Source organism: Zootoca vivipara, chromosome 2 (assembly GCF_963506605.1).
Source record: "Zootoca vivipara chromosome 2, rZooViv1.1, whole genome shotgun sequence".
In the NCBI taxonomy this organism is placed as follows: Eukaryota; Metazoa; Chordata; class Lepidosauria; order Squamata; family Lacertidae; genus Zootoca; species Zootoca vivipara.
In genome coordinates, this window is record NC_083277.1 from 44090125 (window position 1) to 44111994 (window position 21870).

At 42.1% G+C, this 21870-nt stretch overlaps 1 protein-coding gene across 4 annotated transcripts in view; it reads right to left on the bottom strand.

Moving 5' to 3' along the window:
* Positions 1-21870, bottom strand: part of CACNA2D3 (calcium voltage-gated channel auxiliary subunit alpha2delta 3) — a 511446-nt gene that overhangs the window by 46409 nt on the left and 443167 nt on the right. For all 4 annotated transcript variants that reach the window (XM_060271434.1, XM_060271435.1, XM_060271432.1 and 1 more), the window contains 4 exons: positions 15790-15851; positions 13618-13662; positions 11786-11848; positions 8108-8178 (listed from right to left, as the gene is read on the bottom strand). In XM_060271434.1, the coding sequence (XP_060127417.1) occupies positions 8108-8178; positions 11786-11848; positions 13618-13662; positions 15790-15851 (241 nt within the window). The remainder of the gene's footprint in view (positions 1-8107; positions 8179-11785; positions 11849-13617; positions 13663-15789; positions 15852-21870) is intronic.

Below are 21870 nucleotides of genomic sequence, written 5' to 3' on the forward strand. Positions count from 1 at the left end.
GGCTGTACTGAACATTTGTCCACATTAGAGCAGTAAATTGCAATAGCATATTTAGAAACCTTTTCCCATGGTACGCAATACTGCTGTCTTACTTTCCTGTTCCTTATCCAATTGTTGTCTCTGGCACAACGCCCCTTGGCCTTTTCCAATCTCTCAATGTAATGCATCATAATATGGAGATATACGTGGCTTTAATGTTCTTCTGTGACTAACACATTAATATTCTAGGGGTATCTTTGTATGAGAAGGTGATGGATCTCATGTCAGTGCAAGTGGCCTTCTAGTTGTTGTTTTCTCTCTGGGCCAAAGGCAGATAAGAGAGTATGGGAATGTTCACTTTTGCTATCCTTTCAAAATCTTCTAAAATGTTCATATACCTGAAGGAACGTCTCCATCCCCATCAGACACCGAGGTCCTCCTCTGAGAGTCTTCTGCTGGTTCCCTCACTGCAAGAAGCGAAGTTACAGGGAACCAGGCAGAGGGCCTTCTTGGTAGTGGCACCCTCTCTGTGGAATGCCCTCCCTTCAGATGCCAAGGAGATAAAGAATTACACAACTTTTAGAAGACATCTGAAGGCAGCCCGGTATTGGGAGGTTTTTAACGCTTGGTGTTTTTATTATGTTTTTAGATATGCCATAAACTGCCCAGAGTGGCTGGGGAAACCCAGCCCGATGAGCAGGGTATAAACAATAAAAATATTATTATTATTATTATTACTATTATTATTATATTACAGAGCAGTTCAAAAAAGCTGATGGTGGGGAGATTCCATCACAGAGGAGCCACTACTTCCTAAGTCCTGCTGGCTCACTGCTGCCAGGGAGAAAGAGGAGTGTGTGCACGAGAGTGACCTTTTCCATTCCCAGCTCCCATTCATACCAATGAGACAGAAAACAGCCATAACAGCTCCAGAGCTGGCACAAGATGCCAGGGGAAGAAGGGGACTTTGGATCCATTCCAAAGTGTCCCCTCATCCATCCCTGACACACCCCATTTGTGGACAAATTCTTCGTGGAGCACTCACAGTGGAAGATCAATGGCTCCAGAGCTCTCCACCACCATACCAGGGAGGCCTCTGCCTGTGGATCTCCCTCTTCACCCACAGAACAGGGTGCCCACAGCATCCTGCAGCCCCTCAGCCACCCTCCCAGAGAACATAGGATTGTTTATTACTTGTCCAGTGCAGTTGTTGTTGTTTAGTCGTTTAGTCGTGTCCGACTCTTCGTGACCCCATGGACCAGAGCACGCCAGGCACTCCTGTCTTCCACTGCCTCCCACAGTTTGGTCAAACTCATGTTCGTAGCTTCGAGAACACTGTCCAACCATCTCGTCCTCTGTCGTCCCCTTCTCCTAGTGCCCTCAATCTTTCCCAACATCAGGGTCTTTTCCAGGGAGTCTTCTGTTCTCATGAGGTGGCCAAAGTATTGGAGACTCAGCTTCAGGATCTGTCCTTCCAGTGAGCACTCAGGGCTGATTTCCTTAAGAATGGATAGGTTTGATCTTCTTGCAGTCCATGGGACTCTCAAGAGTCTCCTCCAGCACCATAATTCAAAAGCATCAATTCTTCGACGATCAGCCTTCTTTATGGCCCAGCTCTCACTTCCATACATCACTACTGGGAAAACCATAGCTTTAACTATACGGACCTTTGTCGGCAAGGTAATGTCTCTGCTTTTTAAGATGTTGTCTAGGTTTGTCATTGCTTTTCTCCCAAGAAGCAGGCGTCTTTTAATTTCGTGACTGCTGTCACCATCTGCAGTGACAGGACTGCATATGTCCAGTGCAGTCCTGTACATATTTATTCCGGAGTGAGTCCCGCTAGTTCACTGTCAGCTATGTGGCTACAGACTGCAGCCTTAATTGTATATTTTATTGTTTGTTTAAAACTACATTGCAAATGACCCAGAGTAAATGTTATGAGGGGGGGTGGGGGACATAAATATCTTATATAAATAAGCAATAAGCATTCTTGGTGAATTTAAACTCTGCTATAATCGGGAAAATGTGCTTGTTTTCATGCCATGGTTTAAAAACTAATACACTTGAAATCCATTTCATAAGATCCCCAAAAGAGCCAATGACCCATCTTGTCCAGCATCCTATTCTCACACTGGCCAACTAGATGCCTGTGGGAAGCCCACAAGTACTTGTAAACTAAATGCAGCAACACAGGCTTTGCTAGCCTGGTGCCCTCCAGATTTGGGGGGCATGGCTGTGCTGGTTGGGGCTGATGGGAGCTGAAGTCCAAAATTTATGGAGGGCACCAAGTTGGGGAAGGCTGCTGCAGAAGAATAACTTCCAGATTATCGCCCCTTCTTATAATGATGGCGTATCTCTTGAGTATCTACATTTTACAGATAGCCGTTTCCTCTTCTGCTGATTATAGCTAAAGAACACACTAACTATCTGCTTTCCCTCTGAACTAAATTTAAATCCATAAAACTGCCCAGCCCAAGCCTTGGGCTGTGGACCACTGCACTTAGCTTCTGTGCTTTATTTTAGCAACTGATAATAATATGTCTGAGTGTTTCTGACATCACTGTGCTAACTGCCTGCAACCTTGTTATTATCAATGACCATGGGATAGTTTCTCTGTGATATCAGGCAAAAAGTCAGGTGAAACACATTCATGAGAAACTTGTCCCTGGAAGTAATGCCAAAGAACTTTCTTTAGCGACTTAACATGCAATCCTTTTAGAGCAAACACCTTGAGACAAAACCTACTCTTTTATAGACAATTTCCTGAGATAGTAAAAATCAAGGTTTGAACTCTGCAATAGATTACGAGGAGAAAAGAAAAGCTGTCTGAAGTCAATTTAACTTCAAAGGATTACCAGCAGCTCAGGTTATGCCAGCAAATTTATAACAATGTTTGCCCTGGGATGCTCTGTAGGCATCTCACATTTCAATGCAAAGTGTTCAGTTACATTCTCAAAGAGATATTCATGTGACTTACATGAATGGAAGGTCTTTACTTTGAAGAAAGTATGATACTTACTCTTGGGCACTTATTCAAAATATTCAATACTTTTGAAAAACTCAACCTGACAGTACAAAAATAGATTTATCAATATAACATTATGGTTCAATTCTACAGAACTACTGTCCGTTGATTTTTAGGTTAGCATCATGTCTGGAAGCATATTGTGCCACATCTTTCTCAGAAGAACATAAAATGCCCCAATAAAAAATGGTCAGATCAAAGCGATTGCATGGAAAGGGAATTCTGTTCCTAGAAACAGGAAGAACATTTGGCTTCCACACCATATAAACCTGCTCAGATGCCCGTGATTCAGTTTTAAGGATAGCAAGCCTACGTAGTCACGTCATGCCTTTAAAGAGTCATTCCAATTTGCTCACAATACATGAAACACGGTGGTTTTATTTTGGAAGAATATATGCACTGTGTACATTTCACAAGAGGGAGAAACATTTGCTGTTCTTTTACACCAGAGACTAGTTAGCATCTTGGCTTTATTGAAATGGAAAGAACTAACATTTGACAAAATGTATCCTTTACACCAGGGGTGCCCAAACGTTTTTCAAAGAGGGCCAGGTTTGATGAAGTGAACATGTGTGAGGGCCGACCAAAGCTTGTTGAGCTTTCATTAGGGTTGAAGTTGCTGAGCTTATTTTAGGATTTTACCCCAAGACATATAGTGCCACGGGCGGCGGATTAAACCAAAACGGACTTTGGGCATGCCTGCTTTACACTGTCCAGTTGAAACTCCTTCAACATTTTACAAATGTTCACATTTACACCTGCCATGGATTTTAGTAGTAATGGGTGAAATCACAGGCTTGGATCCATAAGTCTGACAGAATGCCACTCAAGTAAAGCTCCTACCCAGGAAAGAAGGGGGGGAGTCCATTTTCATCAGTTCCTCATACCCTCCCTTCTCAAAATCCTGAAAAATGAGGGTTGGAAGTACCTGTAGAACAGTGTGGGACATGGCACAAAGCGGGGGGGGGGACCACCACCCTCCTTCCAGCAGGATCCTCCACTAGACCTCAGCCCCTTCCATTCATTCCAGAGACACTCTGGATCCAACTCATAAGCATTATCACCAAATGCTGCAGATGTGCATTAAGTGGTGGATAGGTGTCATTGTGACCCATGAGTTTTCCCCTTCCAGATCTCAGGGGTTTGGGATTATGCATATGTTTAAATAGGTGTTTGTGTGTGTGGAGGGGGGGTGTTAATCCCTCCCAGCTCTTCATTTTTATTAGTCAATTAAAAAATGTTCAATGTAGAGTGGATTTAGTCATATCCATTTTCCACAGTAACTGGGAAAATAGTCCACTTGGAAGCTTCCTGCAAAATATGATTGCAATGGCAAAAAACCCAACAATCAACAACAACAAACAAACAAAAACAAACCCTCTACTGATGTCTTCTAACTATCCATTTTGTAATGTATGAAGGCTTAGACATCTGCCTATATGGAAACCCAGTCAACAGATAACACTATAAACTGGATGCAACTCCAGCAGCAATACTGGCGCAGCATAGCTGCCAAGTTCTCCCTTTTTTTTAAGGGAAATTTCCTTATGCTGAATAGGCTTCCTCGCGAGAAAAGGGAAAACTTGGCAGCTATGTGGCGCAGTGAAATCAAGAAGAAAAAGGAGGGGGAAAAGAAAAATGCTCTTCAGAAGAACATTTTGCATAAGCAACATGATTTGAGACTGGTCTTGTAATATGACAATTCTGTAACGTTTTGATACAAACTAAATTTATCTGAACACACCACTGCAACACTTTAAGCACCAGGGTGCCCGTTAGTTATTATATAGTTAAGCTCTCTGAAATGGGAGCTTTCAAAATGCATCCACCCTGCGTGAAAACATTCCTTAATCCAAAATGCGTAGGAGATGGTTGTGGCTACTCAGTGTCATACCCTATACATGCTCAGAGGCATTCTCAACTTTCTAGACTTTGCAACTTCCAGCCGTAGGTTCTGTTCGTTGCAACCGTTTTGCAGCAAACACAAAACAAAGGAAATGAGAGAGATAAACCAAGCCTGACAAAAAGAGCCAAACCACAAGTACAAGCCTGCTGCGCCATTTTGGCTGCTTCTACTTGACTAGGTGGCCCTGTGTCCACAATAATAGCCCCTGTTAATTGGAAGCCATGTGAGCCAAGCCGGTGATGTTGTTCATTCTCTTCACTACTGTGGGGCCTTTCTGTTTTTGGGGAGGGGTGAGCAGCACAGGTGTTGGAAATGACCACGTTGTGTACTTGACATCTCTCACATGGTTCCTGTTTAGAGCAGTTACTGCTGCAGCCTGTGGAACTGCCAGCCAGGTTGTTGCAGCCATTTAGATGAATAGGCCCTAAGTGACTATTCATAGCTTTGACAAAGGAAGGAGGGACTGCGGAAAAGTGTATATTGCAGCTGGGCTATTTTAAAGACCTCTGCCGCTTGCCTGCTTTCTCTCTCTACATTAAAACAAAAATTATCTGCTTTGCAGAGAGGGAAGAGGCAGGTGGGTTACTTAGTAAAATTACCCTATTTGGGATTTAGCTCCTTTTTAATTGCCAGCTCCTGTTGTTTAAATAACCACCTCATTTTCTTTGTGTGCTATCTTCAGGATGGAACTTGGTTGTTCTCGGCGTATTAACTTTTCAATCAATGAGGCATCTCAAATTAGATACAAAGGCTATAAAAGGGGTTGCACCCACTTTAGTTTTAGTCAGTCTTTCCCTAACTTTCCCTAACTCGGTATAATGCTCAGCATCATATTACATCACAAAAAAATAAGGCATGTATGCATGAAGGTTTGTTTGTTTGCTTTTTAGAAACGCCAACACATTAGTTATACATTACTTGCAATAAAATATGGTTGTGGGATGGGATTAGCTTTTCAATACAACTTGGAACTGGATTTCTTAATTTTTGGCAGTATTTTATTTGTTAATATTTAAAAACATTTCTGTTTCACCCAAACGACAAAGTCTATATTGGATTAGCAATTATTTGACAGTTGTTAGATAGTACAGTTTGGGAATATCTGTGTGTTATACAAAGGGAAATTTCACCTGAGTATACCTCTAAGGTCAGTAACTACTTACATCAGAAAGTTAGCTGATGTAAATAATCTGCCCAGCCTCACTGAAGAAACTTTTTAAAGAGAGCTTCCATGCCTCTCCCACTGATCAAAAACCCAATCCTTCCAGAGAATATGTATATGGATTTTTATATGAATGGCCCACAGAGCAGGAATACAGTGGTACCTCGGGTTAAGAACTTAGGTGATTTCGTTCTGGAGGTCTGTTCTTCACCTGAAACTGTTCTTCACCTGAAGGACCACTTTAGCTAATGGGGCTTCCTCTTGCTGCTGCGCGGCCGCCGCACGATTTCTGTTCTCATCCTGAAGCAAAGTTCTTAACCCAAGGTACTATTTCTGGGTTAGCGGACTCTGTAACCTGAAGCGTCTGTAACCTGAGGTACCAAGGTAGTAGCAAGACAACTAAAGATGGAGGAGGAATTTATTCCGTTTGCATTTAAAGGAGAATCTGCGTAATTCAAACAGTATGTGAACCAAAACACAGGTATTTTTCAAAATTTACACTTTACCATTTGTAATATATTCTGTCAGCAGAATAGTGTTTACAAAAAGGCAACAATTACAATATGGGCTGTTGACATTGGTTACAACATAGAATTTTCTCATGGGAAAAATGATGTGGAGGAAAACATGAATTTCTCTGCCTGCTATCTTATTAAGGAAAAACCTACAAAAGATGATGTGCTGCTGGACACCGAGCAAATTAGTGAAAATGTACAAAAAGGGGTCAAATTTATGCTGGAAGGTAGTGGGAACCCTGATTTATATGTGGTGGTCATGTACACTAGAAAGTATTGGGAAATGATTCACACAATTTAAAAAGACTGTAAAACCCACATTTCCCAAAAGACCAGAGGGAATAATAGGTGATGACATTCCAAATAAGGCACTCAATATCTTTTATACACAACCGCGGCAGCTAGAATAGTATATGTGAAAAAACTGAATGAAGAAGAACTTTGGCAGAACAAATTGATAGAATACATATAATTAGTAACCATGACCGTGAAAGTAAGGAATAAAGATGAGTTAAAGAGAAGAGATGAGTGGAGGTGTTTTGGAGATTATTTTAAGGGTACAATATACAATTTAACCTACAAGTAGGAGTTAACATATAAGCAGCAGATAACATCAAAAAAGAAGACTTGGGAAGATAATGGGTGAAATATCAGGATATGCAGCAGATCAAGATTTCCCTAGAACGCCATAGAGAGATGGAATGAGAAATCTTAGGAAAAGAGTTCAGTGGTGGATACTGTGTGATGTGTGTATAAAAGCTGTCAAAATTGCATAAATAAAAGCTAAAAAAACAAAAACAAATAATGTGTACAAAATATACTATTGGAAAGTGTGCTTAAATTCATATATTAGCAAAAATATACTAATAAAGGGGGTAATAAGTTCCATCAGCAGAAGTATTTGCAAGGTTTGGGAAAGCCCAGGAAAGTGCACTTGAGGGGTGGGGGGGTTCCATCCATTAAACTAAAATCCAGTCTGGATTTCTCAAAAAACAAGTCATGCCAGATGAATCTCATTTATTTTTTTACAAGCGGAGTGGATCAGGGGAACGCTGTGAGCATTGTGTATCTTGATTTCGGCAAGACTTTTGACCTAGTCCCCCATGATATCCTTGTGGAGAAGCTGGTAAAATGTGGGCAAAATGAGGTAACTGTTAGGCGGATTTGGTTGACTGACTGAATCCAAAGAGTGTTCACCAATGGCACCTCATCGTTGCAGGGAAAAAGTGACAAGTGTGGTGTGGTGCTTCAGGGTTCTGTGATTGCAACAGCCACAGTTCCAGGGCTGTGGGTGGGTTGGTGGTGGAAATACCAACCCAGAGCACTGTGATACCCACAGGGGAAAGAACCAGCCCCAATGTGATTGTATTTTCACATAAGCCGCCTGAGACAGAAAATCAGGATAAATCTAAAGGAGGCCATTACACAGAAACAAGCAAAATAATTTTTGAACTTGGCTTCATATGTATTATCATTTTTGTTTGATGACTGCAAAAAGTAGTGGAGAGTAGACTTCTTACCTTTTAAAAGAACCCATTATGAGCAATTTGTTCATCACTGCACCCTCAACCTCACCAAAGAAGTTTCCAGTCTGCAAGAGAAAACATAATCATGTCCGGAGATTTAAATAAATGCCAATCTCTGCTGGCTGCAATGCACCGTGGCAGCTCCTATGAAACCATTGGAGGAGTTTTGACAGCTACGTAATGAAGTTTTAAGGGGTACTTCTCTTTCATAAAAATTGAAAAAGGATTTAACTGTCAGGACACGTTACAGGGATTACAAAATAATCCCTTGAGCAGATGTGAGAGCTTACACAATAGACTGGGGTTCATTGCATAACATCTGATGTTGGGAATAAAATAAAAAAATACACTCAAACCCTAAAGCTTGTAAAGAAAATACTCTAATCTGAGCATAAACCCATGTGATTAAAAAACTGCTCCATAAAGATATAAACAGGGTTTGAAAGGATTTCCTAAACAAATCATAAAAAAGTATTTATTTATTTTTTTGTAATTCCTATATGACCTGCTTAAACTGTTTGAAACTACATTTTATCAGACGTATAAATGTTTATATTCTAGCTTCATACTGGGGAGTGCTACATTATGCTCTTGTTCACTAAATTAAAGAGGCCTGGGATAATGAAGATAAATCTTGGACAGGAAAACAACCATTTGGGTTATAGGTTTTCAGGGCAATCCCAAAGAGACCCGTTATCTCCCAGGCAGGCCCCTTTCCTGACATACAGTTTCAAAAGTCCCATACATATGTACTGAAGTGTCATTCCGTAGCAGAGAAACAACTTGCTCGTTAAAACCCCTTGAGTACATTGCTTCATACAAGCGCCCCCCCCCATGAAATTCCTGCATGCATTCTATCTACTCCTTAAAGGAGTAATCCCAAAATTTCTGTGGGAAGAAAAGGGATGGTGTGGATTCCATGGGTTTTGTTTTAATGAAACCCTGATACCATGGCAAATGATAGACATGGCCTCAAATGTGCACCTGGGAGTTTGTTGGCAAAGAAATTACAGGCTAAGCCAAAAACGGAAGCATTCCTCTGCTTAAAGAACAAGCATTGCCTTCTCTACCCGAAAGTATTTGGGTGTGTAAATCTTGCTAGGAGCAAGGAGATCATTTGTACTTTATTGCTTTAATACATCAGGTTCACTGGGGCCCTGCGAGCAATGAATATCAATAGGCTAAGGGTGTCAGGCATCAAACAGGCCTCAACAGCTACACTTTCCCCAGATTCACAAAAATGACAACAACCTATATCATTTCACAAAAAGAAGGAAATCTGATTCTACACCTACCGTATGCATCAGTTGCAGTTAAGCTTTAAAGGTTAGCTTCCATCCCATAATAATAAGCTTTGAATAATTTGAAACAATAGTAGAATGATGCAACCAAGCGTGTTTAATTTCTGTTGGTTTATATGGGGGGGTATTTAAGCATGTATTGAGATCATGCAGCTTTAGCTGGATAATGTTTCTAGAATTTTCTGCTTTACTGAACTTAATTTGACCCTTCCATTTATTGTATATAGACAATACTAAGAATTCTCTAGAAAACACAATGTGAGTGCTTCTCTAGTTACCCATAAATGAGGAGTTTTCACAATATCCATAGGATGAAAAATACACACCAAGACAGTGTAACTGTGGCCATTCAACAAGATGCTGTCCTCCTGGGTCCTGCACAACCAAGGAGATATCTGCCCAATCCTCCTCTGTTCTTTCACATATATTCTCTCTGGTGTGAGTAGTTAACTCAATCTGCTTTAACTTTGCTATGCCAGGGTAAAGGAACCCCTGGCCATTAGGTCCAGTCGCTGTTGATTCTGGGGTTGCAGCACTCATCTCGCTTTACTGGCCGAGGGAGCTGGTGTACAGCTTCCAGGTCATGTGGCCAGCATGACTAAGCCGCTTCTGGCGAACCAGAGCAGCGCACCGTTTACCTTCCCGCCGGAGCGGTACCTATTTATCTACTTGCACTTTGATGTGCTTTTGAACTGCTAGGTGGGTAGGAGCTGGGACCAAACAATGGGAACTCACCCCATCGTGGGGATTCGAACTGCCCACCTGATCGACAAGCCCTAGGCTCTGTGGTTTAGACCACAGCACCAACCGCTGTATCATAAAGGGGAAATAGTTAAGGTTGCCATATGTCCTCTTTTTCCAGGACATGTCCTCATTTCCATTGGTATATAAAATAAGAGTTGTCATAGAGATCCATAGTGAAAAGTAGAAGTCGGCAAATATGTCCTCTTTTTTGTTCTTCAAAATATGGCAACCCTAGAAATAGGGTTGATTAAGGAAGTCTAAGTTAAGGACAAGGATTTTGGGACAGACAAAAGAAGAACAGAACAACTTGTGGAATTCAGTGACTTGAGCTGTGATGGTGCCCATAGAGTAGCCATTGCCAAAAAAGGCAACACATCACCCAGAGAAAGAACACTGATCTGCGTAAATTTGCACATGCTTACTTATGTGTATAGATACAAATTTAGAAATGATTACTATAACTTAAATAGAAATATAATACATCCCTGCACAGTGGGGAAAACTATGACCAGGGACCTGTTGTTGGGGACGTCAAGGCTCCAGATCTCCCTTCTTACAGTTCTTTATCTTTAAACAGGACTTTGACCAAGCAGAAGACTGCTTTTTGTAAAGTAGGGCTCATGGTTCCCCTAGAAGGCCACTAGTCTAAGTAGCTTTAAAAGGAGATTAGACAAATTCATGGTGGATAAATTGAAAAATAAATATCTCAGAAATACAATGGTACCTTGGGTTAAGAACTTAATTCGTTCTGGAGGTCCGTTCTTAACCTGAAACTGTTCTTAACCTGAGACACCACTTTCGCTAATGGGGCCTCCCGCTGCCGCTGCGCCACCGGAGCACAATTTCTGTTCTCATCCTGAAGCAAAGTTCTTAACCCGAGGTACCCATTCTGGGTTAGTGGAGTCTGTAACCTGAAGCGTCTGTAACCCGAGGTACCACTGTATTCCAAAAATATTCAACCATGCAATCATAGAGTTGTTATCAGTGGATGCTTTTCAATATAAATATTAAAATTTGATATGTTCTGCAGACTTATATATGGTCATTGTTTTCAAACAATGTTTGATCCAAATTAATTTAGGTCTACGAAGTTACTTCAGCATAGCCGTATATTGCCAGAGGCTGCTATATTGGGCCAGTGCTAATCCATATTTTCTGAAGTCATGCAAAACAAACCACACTCTACTTGTTCCTAATTCTTCCTGTATATTCATTAAATAACTTGAAAAGCCATGGGCAAACTTTAACACTCTATATTAACAGCCATAATTGTATCGCTCATACAGAATTGCTTTATCTTCAAAATGTTAGAACAAACCTTTCTAATTATTATTTTTTGGGGGGGAGACTTTCAGAGAAACCGCCATCTCAAGGTAAAAATTCCTCAAGAGTGACAGACATGTCTGCAGAAAGGGGTTCTATAAATTTAAAATTTTATGAGCTTTAGAGCAGACCCACCCTGCTGTGCGGCAGAAATTATTTCAGACCCCCAGAAAGATAGACTACATGCTTTTGGGCAGGGAGGTTGCATTTATTTTTTAATCTTATGCTACTTATTTCCTCAACAAAGATCAGACAGAAAACCTAATTTGTATGAAACTGATTTTAAAAAGAGATTTACACTTACCTGTGTGTAATCTTCTGAAACTAGTATAAATCCATTATTATCAATGAGGTAACAGTTAATATTCTGTAACATAATACAAGTTATGATCAAATGCTTGATTTCAAGAATTAAAGAAGTTCACTGATGCACTATATAAAGGGGAAATGCTTTATTCATATACATTGTTACAGGTAGGTAGCCGTGTTGGTCTGAGTCGAAGCAAAATAAAAAAATTCCTTCAGTAGCACCTTAAAGACCAACTAAGTTTTTATTTTGGTATGAGCTTTCGTGTGCATGCACACTTAAGCTCATACCAAAATAAAAACTTAGTTGGTCATTAAGGTGCTACTGAAGGAATTTTTTCATATGCATTGGTTAATGTTCACTGTGGAGATTCTGTCTTCATGTTTCTCATCCAAGCACATAATAGTGATGTTTTTCATCTCTCACAAAAGGCACACTCTGTGCAGGTCTGGAGGCCAAACAGCACTGATAAAGGCCAGCGTCTCTGAGACTGCACAGTGGTGCAGTTAGTTAATATTAATCTCTAGGCTAACAGGTCCCTTGTTTAGAGGACTTTGTGCATTACTTCATTTCCTTCAAAATGTAGTAAGCCAGCCATGACCATCTGCTAAATGGGGCCTGAGACCTTTGTCCCAAAGGCCTGTTTTGATGACATCACGGACACAGAGAGAGGATAAATCCAGAAGCTGTGTGCATGTGTTTGTGGCAATTTGTTAGGGGTGCAAAGTCCCCTGCCCTGAGATGCTGTGAGCAGTAAGCCTCACCACTCCACAAAGCCCAACCAGCGGAAGGTGGAAGTTTGGATGGCATCCAAACTGCACAATCTCAGATAAGGATGCAGTTAAGCACATACCTTGAAATGAACTCATTCTTCTTTTAGTCAACAGCAGGGAAGGGGAATCTGTAGCCCTCTATATGTTGTTTGACTCCAAATCCTATAATCTGGCCATTTTGGTTGGGGCTGATGGGAGTTGGAGTCCAGCAACACCTGCAGGTTTCCTATCCCTATCCCTGGTCAAGAAGGAAGAGCCTTAGCACAATATAAAAGGTATATCCCATTGCTGGGCAGCTTCGGGTAGGAGAAAAAGTTTCAAGAAAATGTTGCTTTATATAAGTACAGTCGTACCTCGCAAGACGAATGCCTCGCACAATGAAAAACCCGCAAGATGAAAGCATTGCGCGAGGGGACTCGCAAGACGAGGTTTTCTATGGCCGCCGCTTCGTGTTGCGAAGTGGATCCGTTCCTCCGCTTCTCCCCCTCCCCCTCACACAGAGCCGGCATCGGGGAGCCTTGTCGGACTGTTGCCGCCTGCCTGCCTTCCCCGAGCCAAGCGCCCACTGCGCTTCGGCTCGGGGGACTGGCGGCGGCGGCGCTTGGTCGCTTGGCTCGGGGAAGGCAGGCAGGCAGGTGGCAACAGCCTGGCAAGGTTCCAGGGCTGTTGCCGCCTGTCTGCCTGCCTTCCCCGAGCCAAGCAAGCAAATGCCGCCGCCGCCAGTCCCCTGGAGCCCATAGGAACGCATTAATTAAGTTTCATTGCATTCCTATGGGAAACTGTGCCTCGCAAGACGAATTTTTCATTAAACGAATTGACCCGCGGAACGAATTCAATTCGTCTTGCGAGGTACCACTGTAATACCAGGCCAAAACAATGGAAAACCCCACCTTTCTGTACATTTAAAATAACGGCAAAGAGAAGAACAGCCCACATACCTATTGGTAATATGTTTGCTTTTTACATAATCATTCCCCCAGCATGTCTCCAGTTTTTACTTGTGTTCACTTTGCAACCCTGCAGGTATTAAATGTTAAGAAAATATCTGCTGCTTACCTCGTCATCACAGCTGATAGAGCACCTCCCATCCAGAGATGTACACTGTAGGAGGATATATTTATCCCATGAGAATACTGTTATATTTTTTTCTGCTACTGAACTTAACAAAGATGCTTGATTTATAAATAATATTAAGAGAGTAAAATGAAACCTATGTGATTCCTGCTTGATATTGGGTTCTAGTTCTACAACAGATTAAGAGCTGTACCAAGTATTATTTACATATTTTACTTTAATCTACTCTTCATTGCCAATCCCAGAGCAGATTACAGTGAGACACAATCACAACACAAAGTCATAATATTCAACAAATTCAATTACATCAGACCCGAGCAGCAAAAAAACACAACCTCATTAAAACCAATTAAAAACATGCTTTTACCATAGATGCGATTAGGGAGAGAGGGTTGTTTGTAACGAAACCAAACACACTTAGACTCACTCAAACAAGTTCACTTGGTCAGGAAAGGATGGGTGGTGGGTGGAGAGGCAGGCTAGAGGCGGGCAAAGAGGAAGAGAGCGAGCCAATCAAAAAAAGATTGTGCCTGTAAGTATGGTCAGGAGAAATGTCTGTCCAAGTATGATGAATGCATAAGGCAATCAGGTTTGGACTGCAAGGGGATCGTTAAAATAATAAAAATGTGGATTTTTATGGTAGCAATTTTATGCAATGGAATGGAAGAGCCCTTAAAGCTGAATAAGACCGTAAGCCACAGGTGGGGAACCTGAGACTCTGGGTCAAATAGCGCCCTTCAGGCATTTCTAAATGGCCTTTGGGACTCTCCTCTGCTCTGTGCCCTCCTCAAGTGCTTCTGTCTGTCTGGAGCATGTCCTTGGACTGTGACCATTCATCTTGCTTGTTTGGATGGGAAATGGAGAGATGCTTCTGTATGTAAGAGCCTCAAGTTTTCCATGGTTGGAATGCAGCCTAAGAGCCACTCCTCCACCCACTTTTACCTCTGACCACCCATACTTTAGTACCTGGTCCCAGTGGCATAGTGTGTGTTACCACTGCCCAAGACAGGCAGGCATGCACCGGAGGGAGGGGTGCAGAGGGAGCCCGCTGCGGCCACACCAACACTACCACATCAAATCAGTCTTGGTTAGACTGATCTGAAGGGCACACTCACACCACCCTGGCAGCCCTGCGTGGCTTTGCAAGGCTGTGATCAGACTGTCCGATCCCAACCTCGCAAAGTGGCACAGGGGGTGCACTCACACGCCAGAGCCTAGGGGAGAAGAGAGGTGGTGAGACTGCCGATGCCTCTACTCCTCTCTGCTGCTTCCACCTGACCCAGGAGTGGAGCTGTGGCTGGCTGGTGGCGTTGGGTCATTGCACAAGGAAGCGGCCACCCCATGGCTTCCTCGCGTGCCAGAGCCCAGTGGAGGAGAGGGGCAGTGATGCTGCCACAGGGTCTCCACCACTTCTGCCCCTCTTCCTCCCTCCTTGGTAGGCTGTGGCAGTAGCTGTGCCTTCCCCTCCATCTTGGCTTTCGGTTGGTCAGAAATATTGATGTGGAAGATATACCTTTCGTTTTGTTTAAGCACCTTTTAAAAAGTGCCTATAGAGAGGCTCTGTATTGCATGTTGTCCTGGTATAGCAGTACCACTTTGGACTTTAATGGATGGGGTGAGTAAACTGATGGGCTTTATCTGGCAGGGAGTCTTTAGATTTTCATTGGGGGGGAAATGCAGCACAGGTTCTGCCAAGACCAACAATAGCATTAGGTTGGAAAGATAGAGAAAAATGGACAGTAGAGGTCTGGACTAATTATTTGTTTGAATTTATTCAGTCAGACATCGTGGCAGTAACGTCACATGGAAATAACATGGAAGGCCAAGTCTACTATGGTAAGGACCAGATGGAACCCCTATCTTCAATGGATAACAACTACTGGACCAGAAGACATTCAGTGGAAATTAAAGACATTGTGCCCGTGGCTGAGGACAACTGTTTGAACCCTTCCAATGGATTATGGGTGGGGGAGGGGGTGGGAAGGGAAAGGAAAAATGGTACGGGAAATTAAAAATTGGAAGGAGATAATATAATGTATGTAAAAATTCTTGTACTTCAATAACAATCTTTTTTTTAAAAAAAGGTTCTGCCAAGACCTTTACCTCTTCTTCTCATCGTGGGATAAAGCTATCCAATACCCAACTGTAACATACCTGTCTACTAGCAGTCCAAAATTTCCTCTGGAAAAACTCAAGTTTCATCTGGATACCAACAGCTGGTGAAATAATAAAGAACAGGGGTTTGTTTTGTAGGCTTTTCATGCTTTCATTTAACAATTTACAATTCAATGCTTTTTAAAACTGGAAACAATTGTTAAAAAAAAGAAAATCTCTCAGGGTTAACACCTCAGAAAGAACGCAGGCAACAAATAGAAAGCAACACGCCACTCCACAAATAAGGTAAGTCCAGCCTGAAGAGACAGACTGACCTGCTTTCAATTCTAAATGCATTTATGTAGAATTTTTTTAAAAAAATTCAGTGGAACTGACCTCTACGCAAATTTGCTCAACTTTTGCAGCCACACAGCCATGTCTTGTGGCTGTCTCCACTGTGGGCTTACTCTCAAATAAAAGGCTGTTATTGGTGCCATAGTTAAGGCTAAGGGGGCCATAAAGCATTGAAAGAGCTACTAGTGCGTCTTGCATGACCCTCTTCCTCTCCAAGCTAAATTCTTGCACTAGTTTTTCCCAGTTTGGTGAGGTCCTATCCCCAATAGGCTATTTATTCAGGGCCATTTTCTGAGCCTGCCGGCCTTATGCTGTTGACCCTTGTTTTTCCAGTCTGAATAATTCATTTTAACAGATGATTTTTTTATAATAAAAAAAACACCCCACGAGAATGCATCTAGTTTGGTGATACAATACTGATATCAAATTCTAAATTGTTTTATTATATTGGTTCTGCACAAGTCTGATTCCATGTCTTCCTCATTTTTATTTAATTCAGCTCTCTCTCCCCCCATACATAAGAAATTTACTTTAACTGGGCAAGATAAAGCTAGCCTTCTGTGACACAGCAGAAGCCAATTGCCCTCAATGCAACTTGCCTTCCACAAACTGGCCAGGGAAAACAAAAATACTGCAACCATTCATTTTCCGGAACAAGAGGTTTAAAGGCAGGGTCCAGGAATAGTTTCTGAGTAATACTGTGCCAACATATGGGAACTAGATAGAGACGGCTACTTTCCAATTGGCTTGAAGATGTCTCTTGTGGTGGTTGGAAAGTGTGAAGAGCCAGTAATCTGTTGGCTTCATCCATGTGGGGAACTGTTCGCATGCTCCTTCAGCCACTTGGAAATGCAGAGGTGAAAAAGCATGATGATATTGGATTCCACACGCAGCTGGAACCTCTCGTTGAATGGCTCTCCTCATGGATGAAATCCCAACACAGGGTGATAACTGTTGTGTATTTAGTCAAAGGATTTTATATCTGTATTACTATTGTATGTATTTGCATTAGGGTAAAGTAACTACCTTTTGGTTCCAGAAGGTACAGCTACTATTGGTTCATTTCAGCTGCTGTATTTGGATCCTCTGTCTTATTGGTTTCCTCCAAAAGGCAGCACTGTGATTGCCTGATATTGTTCCCTCCAAAATGTATTCCTTTCTAGCTAGTCCCCCATCCCTATAAATGTAGCTTTCCTCTCCTCAGAGCTTAGTCTTGTTTGCTTGAATAAAGAAGTGTTACTAGAGAACTGTCTCCAGCATATTATGTCAAGAGAGCTGAAATCACGAACTCCACGTCACAACAATATCTGCATGCTAAGGAAGAGGGAGGCAGGTTCCTGGTTCTCCAAACTTCAAGGACTTCAGCTTCAAGGACTGATAATGTGATATCTGAACTGGGTCTAAATCTTGAATGCAAGCATGCGGTGGAGGGTTGTGTAGTATCCACACCAAGATATAAAATTTTTAAAAAAAAATCTTAACAACCAGCCTACACCCAGCTTATAATGGTAACATTCACAGGCCTCCCCAATGTAAAGAAAGACACTATTTAATGCTGTCTGTTCTGCTGACAGAAAGCTCTTTGAACCAGCAAAGCCTTCTATGCATAGAGAGGGGAGGGGAAGGTGAATATTCTCCTTTCTTGTGTAGCTCCCCCAGTCCCCTCCCACGCCCTACCAAAAGAGGGGAAATGAGAAAGCAAGACCAGATCACAAGCTAAGAGTCAGGCCCAAAGAACAAGTCAAAACACACTGGAGATAGAATACCAAAAGAGAGAATACCACGAAAAAGACCACTGAGTCAGGAAGTGCTCTTGCTCCATTTCCTGAGTCAGGAAGTGCTCTTGCTCCATTTCCAGAGTCAGGCAGAGTTAATTACAGTGGTGCCTCGCTAGACGAATTTAATTCGTTCCACAGGTCTTTTCTTATAATGAAAAATCCGTCTAGCGAATCCCATAGGAATGCATTGATTTTTGGGGGGGATTTTTTTTTTTGCCCATAGGAACACATTAATTGAATTTCAATGCATTCCTATGGGAAACCGCGATTCGCTAGACGAATTTTTCATAAAACGAATTCGTCTAGCGAGGCAACCTCCGCTCGAAAAATCCTTTCGTTAAGCGGAAATTTCGTTAAGCAGGGCATTCGTTAAGTGAGGCACCACTGTATAGGCCTGGGTAGAGTCAGTTCGGAAGGTTATTCCCTGAGAAGCTTTAGTGATGCTACTGTACTCCATATGGGGCAGTGGTCGGCTCTTCTTAACAAGATTACAGAAAAGCACAGGGTGAGCAGGTAACAATTTTAGAATTACCCAGGGCTTTTTCAGCTGGAACTCACCGGAACTCAGTTCTGGCACCTCTCAGGTGGGTGCCATTAACATTATAAGAGAACAGGGCAGCTGTTCATCTTTTTCTAGAAAAATAGCACTGGAATTACTGGCCTTGGAATAAGATGAAGAAAGCTTCCCTTACTAATGCACAACAATGAAATACTTTTGAGATCTCATTTTGATGACAGGCTTCACATTAAATATGCAGAATAGTGGTAAGTTTATAGTGGTAAGTTGGAGAAATCAAAGAGACTTTATGTTTCTTATAACATCCATACTGCATGGGAAGAAATTTAAATCTGTGATGAAACAATTATACAATCTAGGAAATATTCCATGTGTAGATTATTATTTTACTTAACGGTACTGTGCAATGTTTGACTCCAAAGGACAATTGAAATCCTGGGATTGATTTCTGCAAAGCTTAAATTATTCTCATTTCAAAGTAATGAGGAAAAGCAAGAAATTGCTATTTTGTGTGGTGTCACTCTTAAGTGTTTTAATGAATTTTTACAAACTGGATTAAATAGGAAATCAAAGATCAGGCAGAATCACTGGACCTGCTCCTGCTTGTCTGCATCCAGGTAGAACACCTACCATTTTAATGGGATTTTTTCTTGTTTTAAAATGGCAGGACAGGATTTATTACTATTTTCCCAGGTGTTCCATTCTTTTTGATATCTTAAGCTTTTGGCTCATAATACAGCTGCAGCATTAACTTGCAAGGTACAGCTTAGCTATAATATTTCAGATGTGTAGGCTGAGGCCATAGACTCAAACTGCATCATGATAAAATCAACAAATGTCCCGTGTGATTCTTTGATGGAAGAGAACAGAAGAAAATGCTCCCACACACACTTCATGAGAATAGTGGCTGGACCAAGGGTTTGCTTTGAAGAAACAGAACATAGCCTGTCCTCTTACTCAAGCATCTTTTATTGTTTATATGTTGTATTTTACAACCTTTTTAGGAAGACTGCATAGGGTTTTATGTGCCTTTGGAATGTCTCCCCAGAATTCATTTCCCCCAAACACACTACGCTTTGAAAAGCCATTGCCATATGAAGCATAATAAACGGCAATTATGAACGTTTCCTGCTTTTCAGGTCATAGTAATTTAATTGAACTAATTTTCAGAAGAATTAGCAGCACTAGTGAATGGAATACTAATTTTCTTTTGAACCCCAGTGTTAAAAACAAAGCAATTTTGCAGGATTTAGTGTGAGAAAATGTATGTATTTTTCTTGTGCTTTTCAATAGCAATGAAACAAACATAGGTTTGTTTGTTTTTTAAATGTTCAGATCATCTAATGCTCTGAGAAACATTCCACTATACACACCCACACACACACCCCTTCTGGAGCCAACACATTCCTCTTCCGCACATTCTGCAATCCGTCAATATACCAGAGCTTCAGAGTTCAATAGCTAAACCCCAAGCTGGTTAATATTTGTCAGCGTCCTACAAATCAGTTGCACTTTTAAAAGGCAATGACTCAAACTTACAGCTCCCATGCCATTCATTTCCTGTACAGCCAGGTTCATGAATATAATTGTTGCTTTTAATGGATGAGTCTGGAAACATTTCATTGATGCTGACAACATGGTAGGGGCATTAAATGGCACTGTGTTGAGCCATCTCTATTGACCAATAAGAAGTGTGGGGTGGGACTGTGTTGTTTCCTACCACTGTGTTTTGGGACATATGTGTTGTCATTTCCTAGCAACTAATAGCTGACTCATTGGCCACATTGGCAGAACGCAAAAGGAAGGCGCTTATGGCAATGCCCAGTGGGTGTGCCCAGCAGCTGGCAACCTCATGCAGAGCAGGCATCCTAGGCAAACATCCCATTTCTGCTAGAGCTCTACTGGCCCAGGGTTCATCACCGACTATCTGGAAATAACTTACAGACTAAATACAGATGCTTGGGAACCTAGGAAGCTGTCTTTTTCTGAGTCAGACCACTGGTCTGTCTAGCTCATTGACACTCACTGGCAACATCCCTCCATGGTTTCTTTCCCAGTCTGATCTGAAGCCATCATAGCCTAAACCTTGGGACCTTTTTCATTTAAAGCATGTTCTCTACCACTGAGTTTGGACCATTTCCTACTGCATTAAAGGATGCTCTGTTGTTAGTTTCTGAGGGCACAAGATGCAATCCAAACACGTCCAGCTCTCATCAGTGCTTGGATGGGAGGCCACCTAAGAGCTCTCATGGACGCCTCGAGGTGGGACACAAACATATTAAATAAATACAACAATCATTATAAGAAAGTGTTGAATCCAGGAGTCCTCTTTCCATTTGCAGAACAGACTCCAGCAGAAGCTAGAGTTGAAGAATGGTGGGGGGGAGGGCAATTTTTGGTCAATCTCTCCCTTCCTCTTCCACCCAAACTGGATTGGATTTCAATGTCTAGAATTGATGGAACATGTCAATACATCAATAATATAAATACTAGGGCTCCAATGAAATCTGCCACCCCATTCTTGGTGTGGTGGGAAGGGTAGGGACACTTGCCATAGAGGTGAGAAGTAGCTTGTCAGCAGCAATCTCCCCCCAGTGGCTAAAACCTGTCATTCTCTCCACCACAGCTAGGATACCCCTAGAGCCTAGGGCTTGCTGATCAGAAGGTTGGCAGTTCGAATCCCTGCGATGGGGTGAGCTCCCGTTGCTCGGAAGGTGAATGGCGTTTCCATGTACTGCTCTGGTTCGCCACATGCCCCAGAAGCTGTACGCCGGCTCCCTCGGCCAGTAAAGCGGGATGAGCGCCGCAACCCCAGAGTCGTCCACGACTGGACCTAATGGTCAGGGGTCCCTTTACCTTTACTAATAGAATTACTGCAGGGAATTAACTGAAGAGTTCTAAGTACATTTTAACAGTTTAGACTTAATATAAAGTGGGAGGGGTGGGGAGAGAGGAAATGGTCACAGTTTGGCTCATTTCCTTTCCAATCCTTCCCAAACCATCCAACCCACAGTGAAGCAGAGGGAAAACCTCCCCCACCTCTTATTTCATTTTGGCTATAATGCACAGCGGAGTTCACAAGGAGGTTTGTCTTGGTTTTGTCAGCATGCCTGTCCTTTTGCAAAGGAAGAGGAGACATGAACCGGAAACGTATTCATTAAAGCCTCTATATCTTGCTCTCCTGGTGCAAAAGCATCACCCAGGGTGGCTTACAACATTCAAAACGGCAGTTTCATGAAACATGATAATATAATAAAACAATCAGCCAAGGATTGTCAAAACCAAGCATAAATGCAGTATTTGCCACATACAACAAAAGCCTGCTGAAATAAAATGGTCTAATACATGATGAATAACAGTGACCTGGGAGTGATCAGAGTTCTAGTCCATGATCTTTTGGGCACCCAAGTATGGAGAAGGTCGCATTACATGAACACAGGAAAGATGGGAAGCAGGACCTACAACCTTTCATGCATCTATATCCCTAAAAGA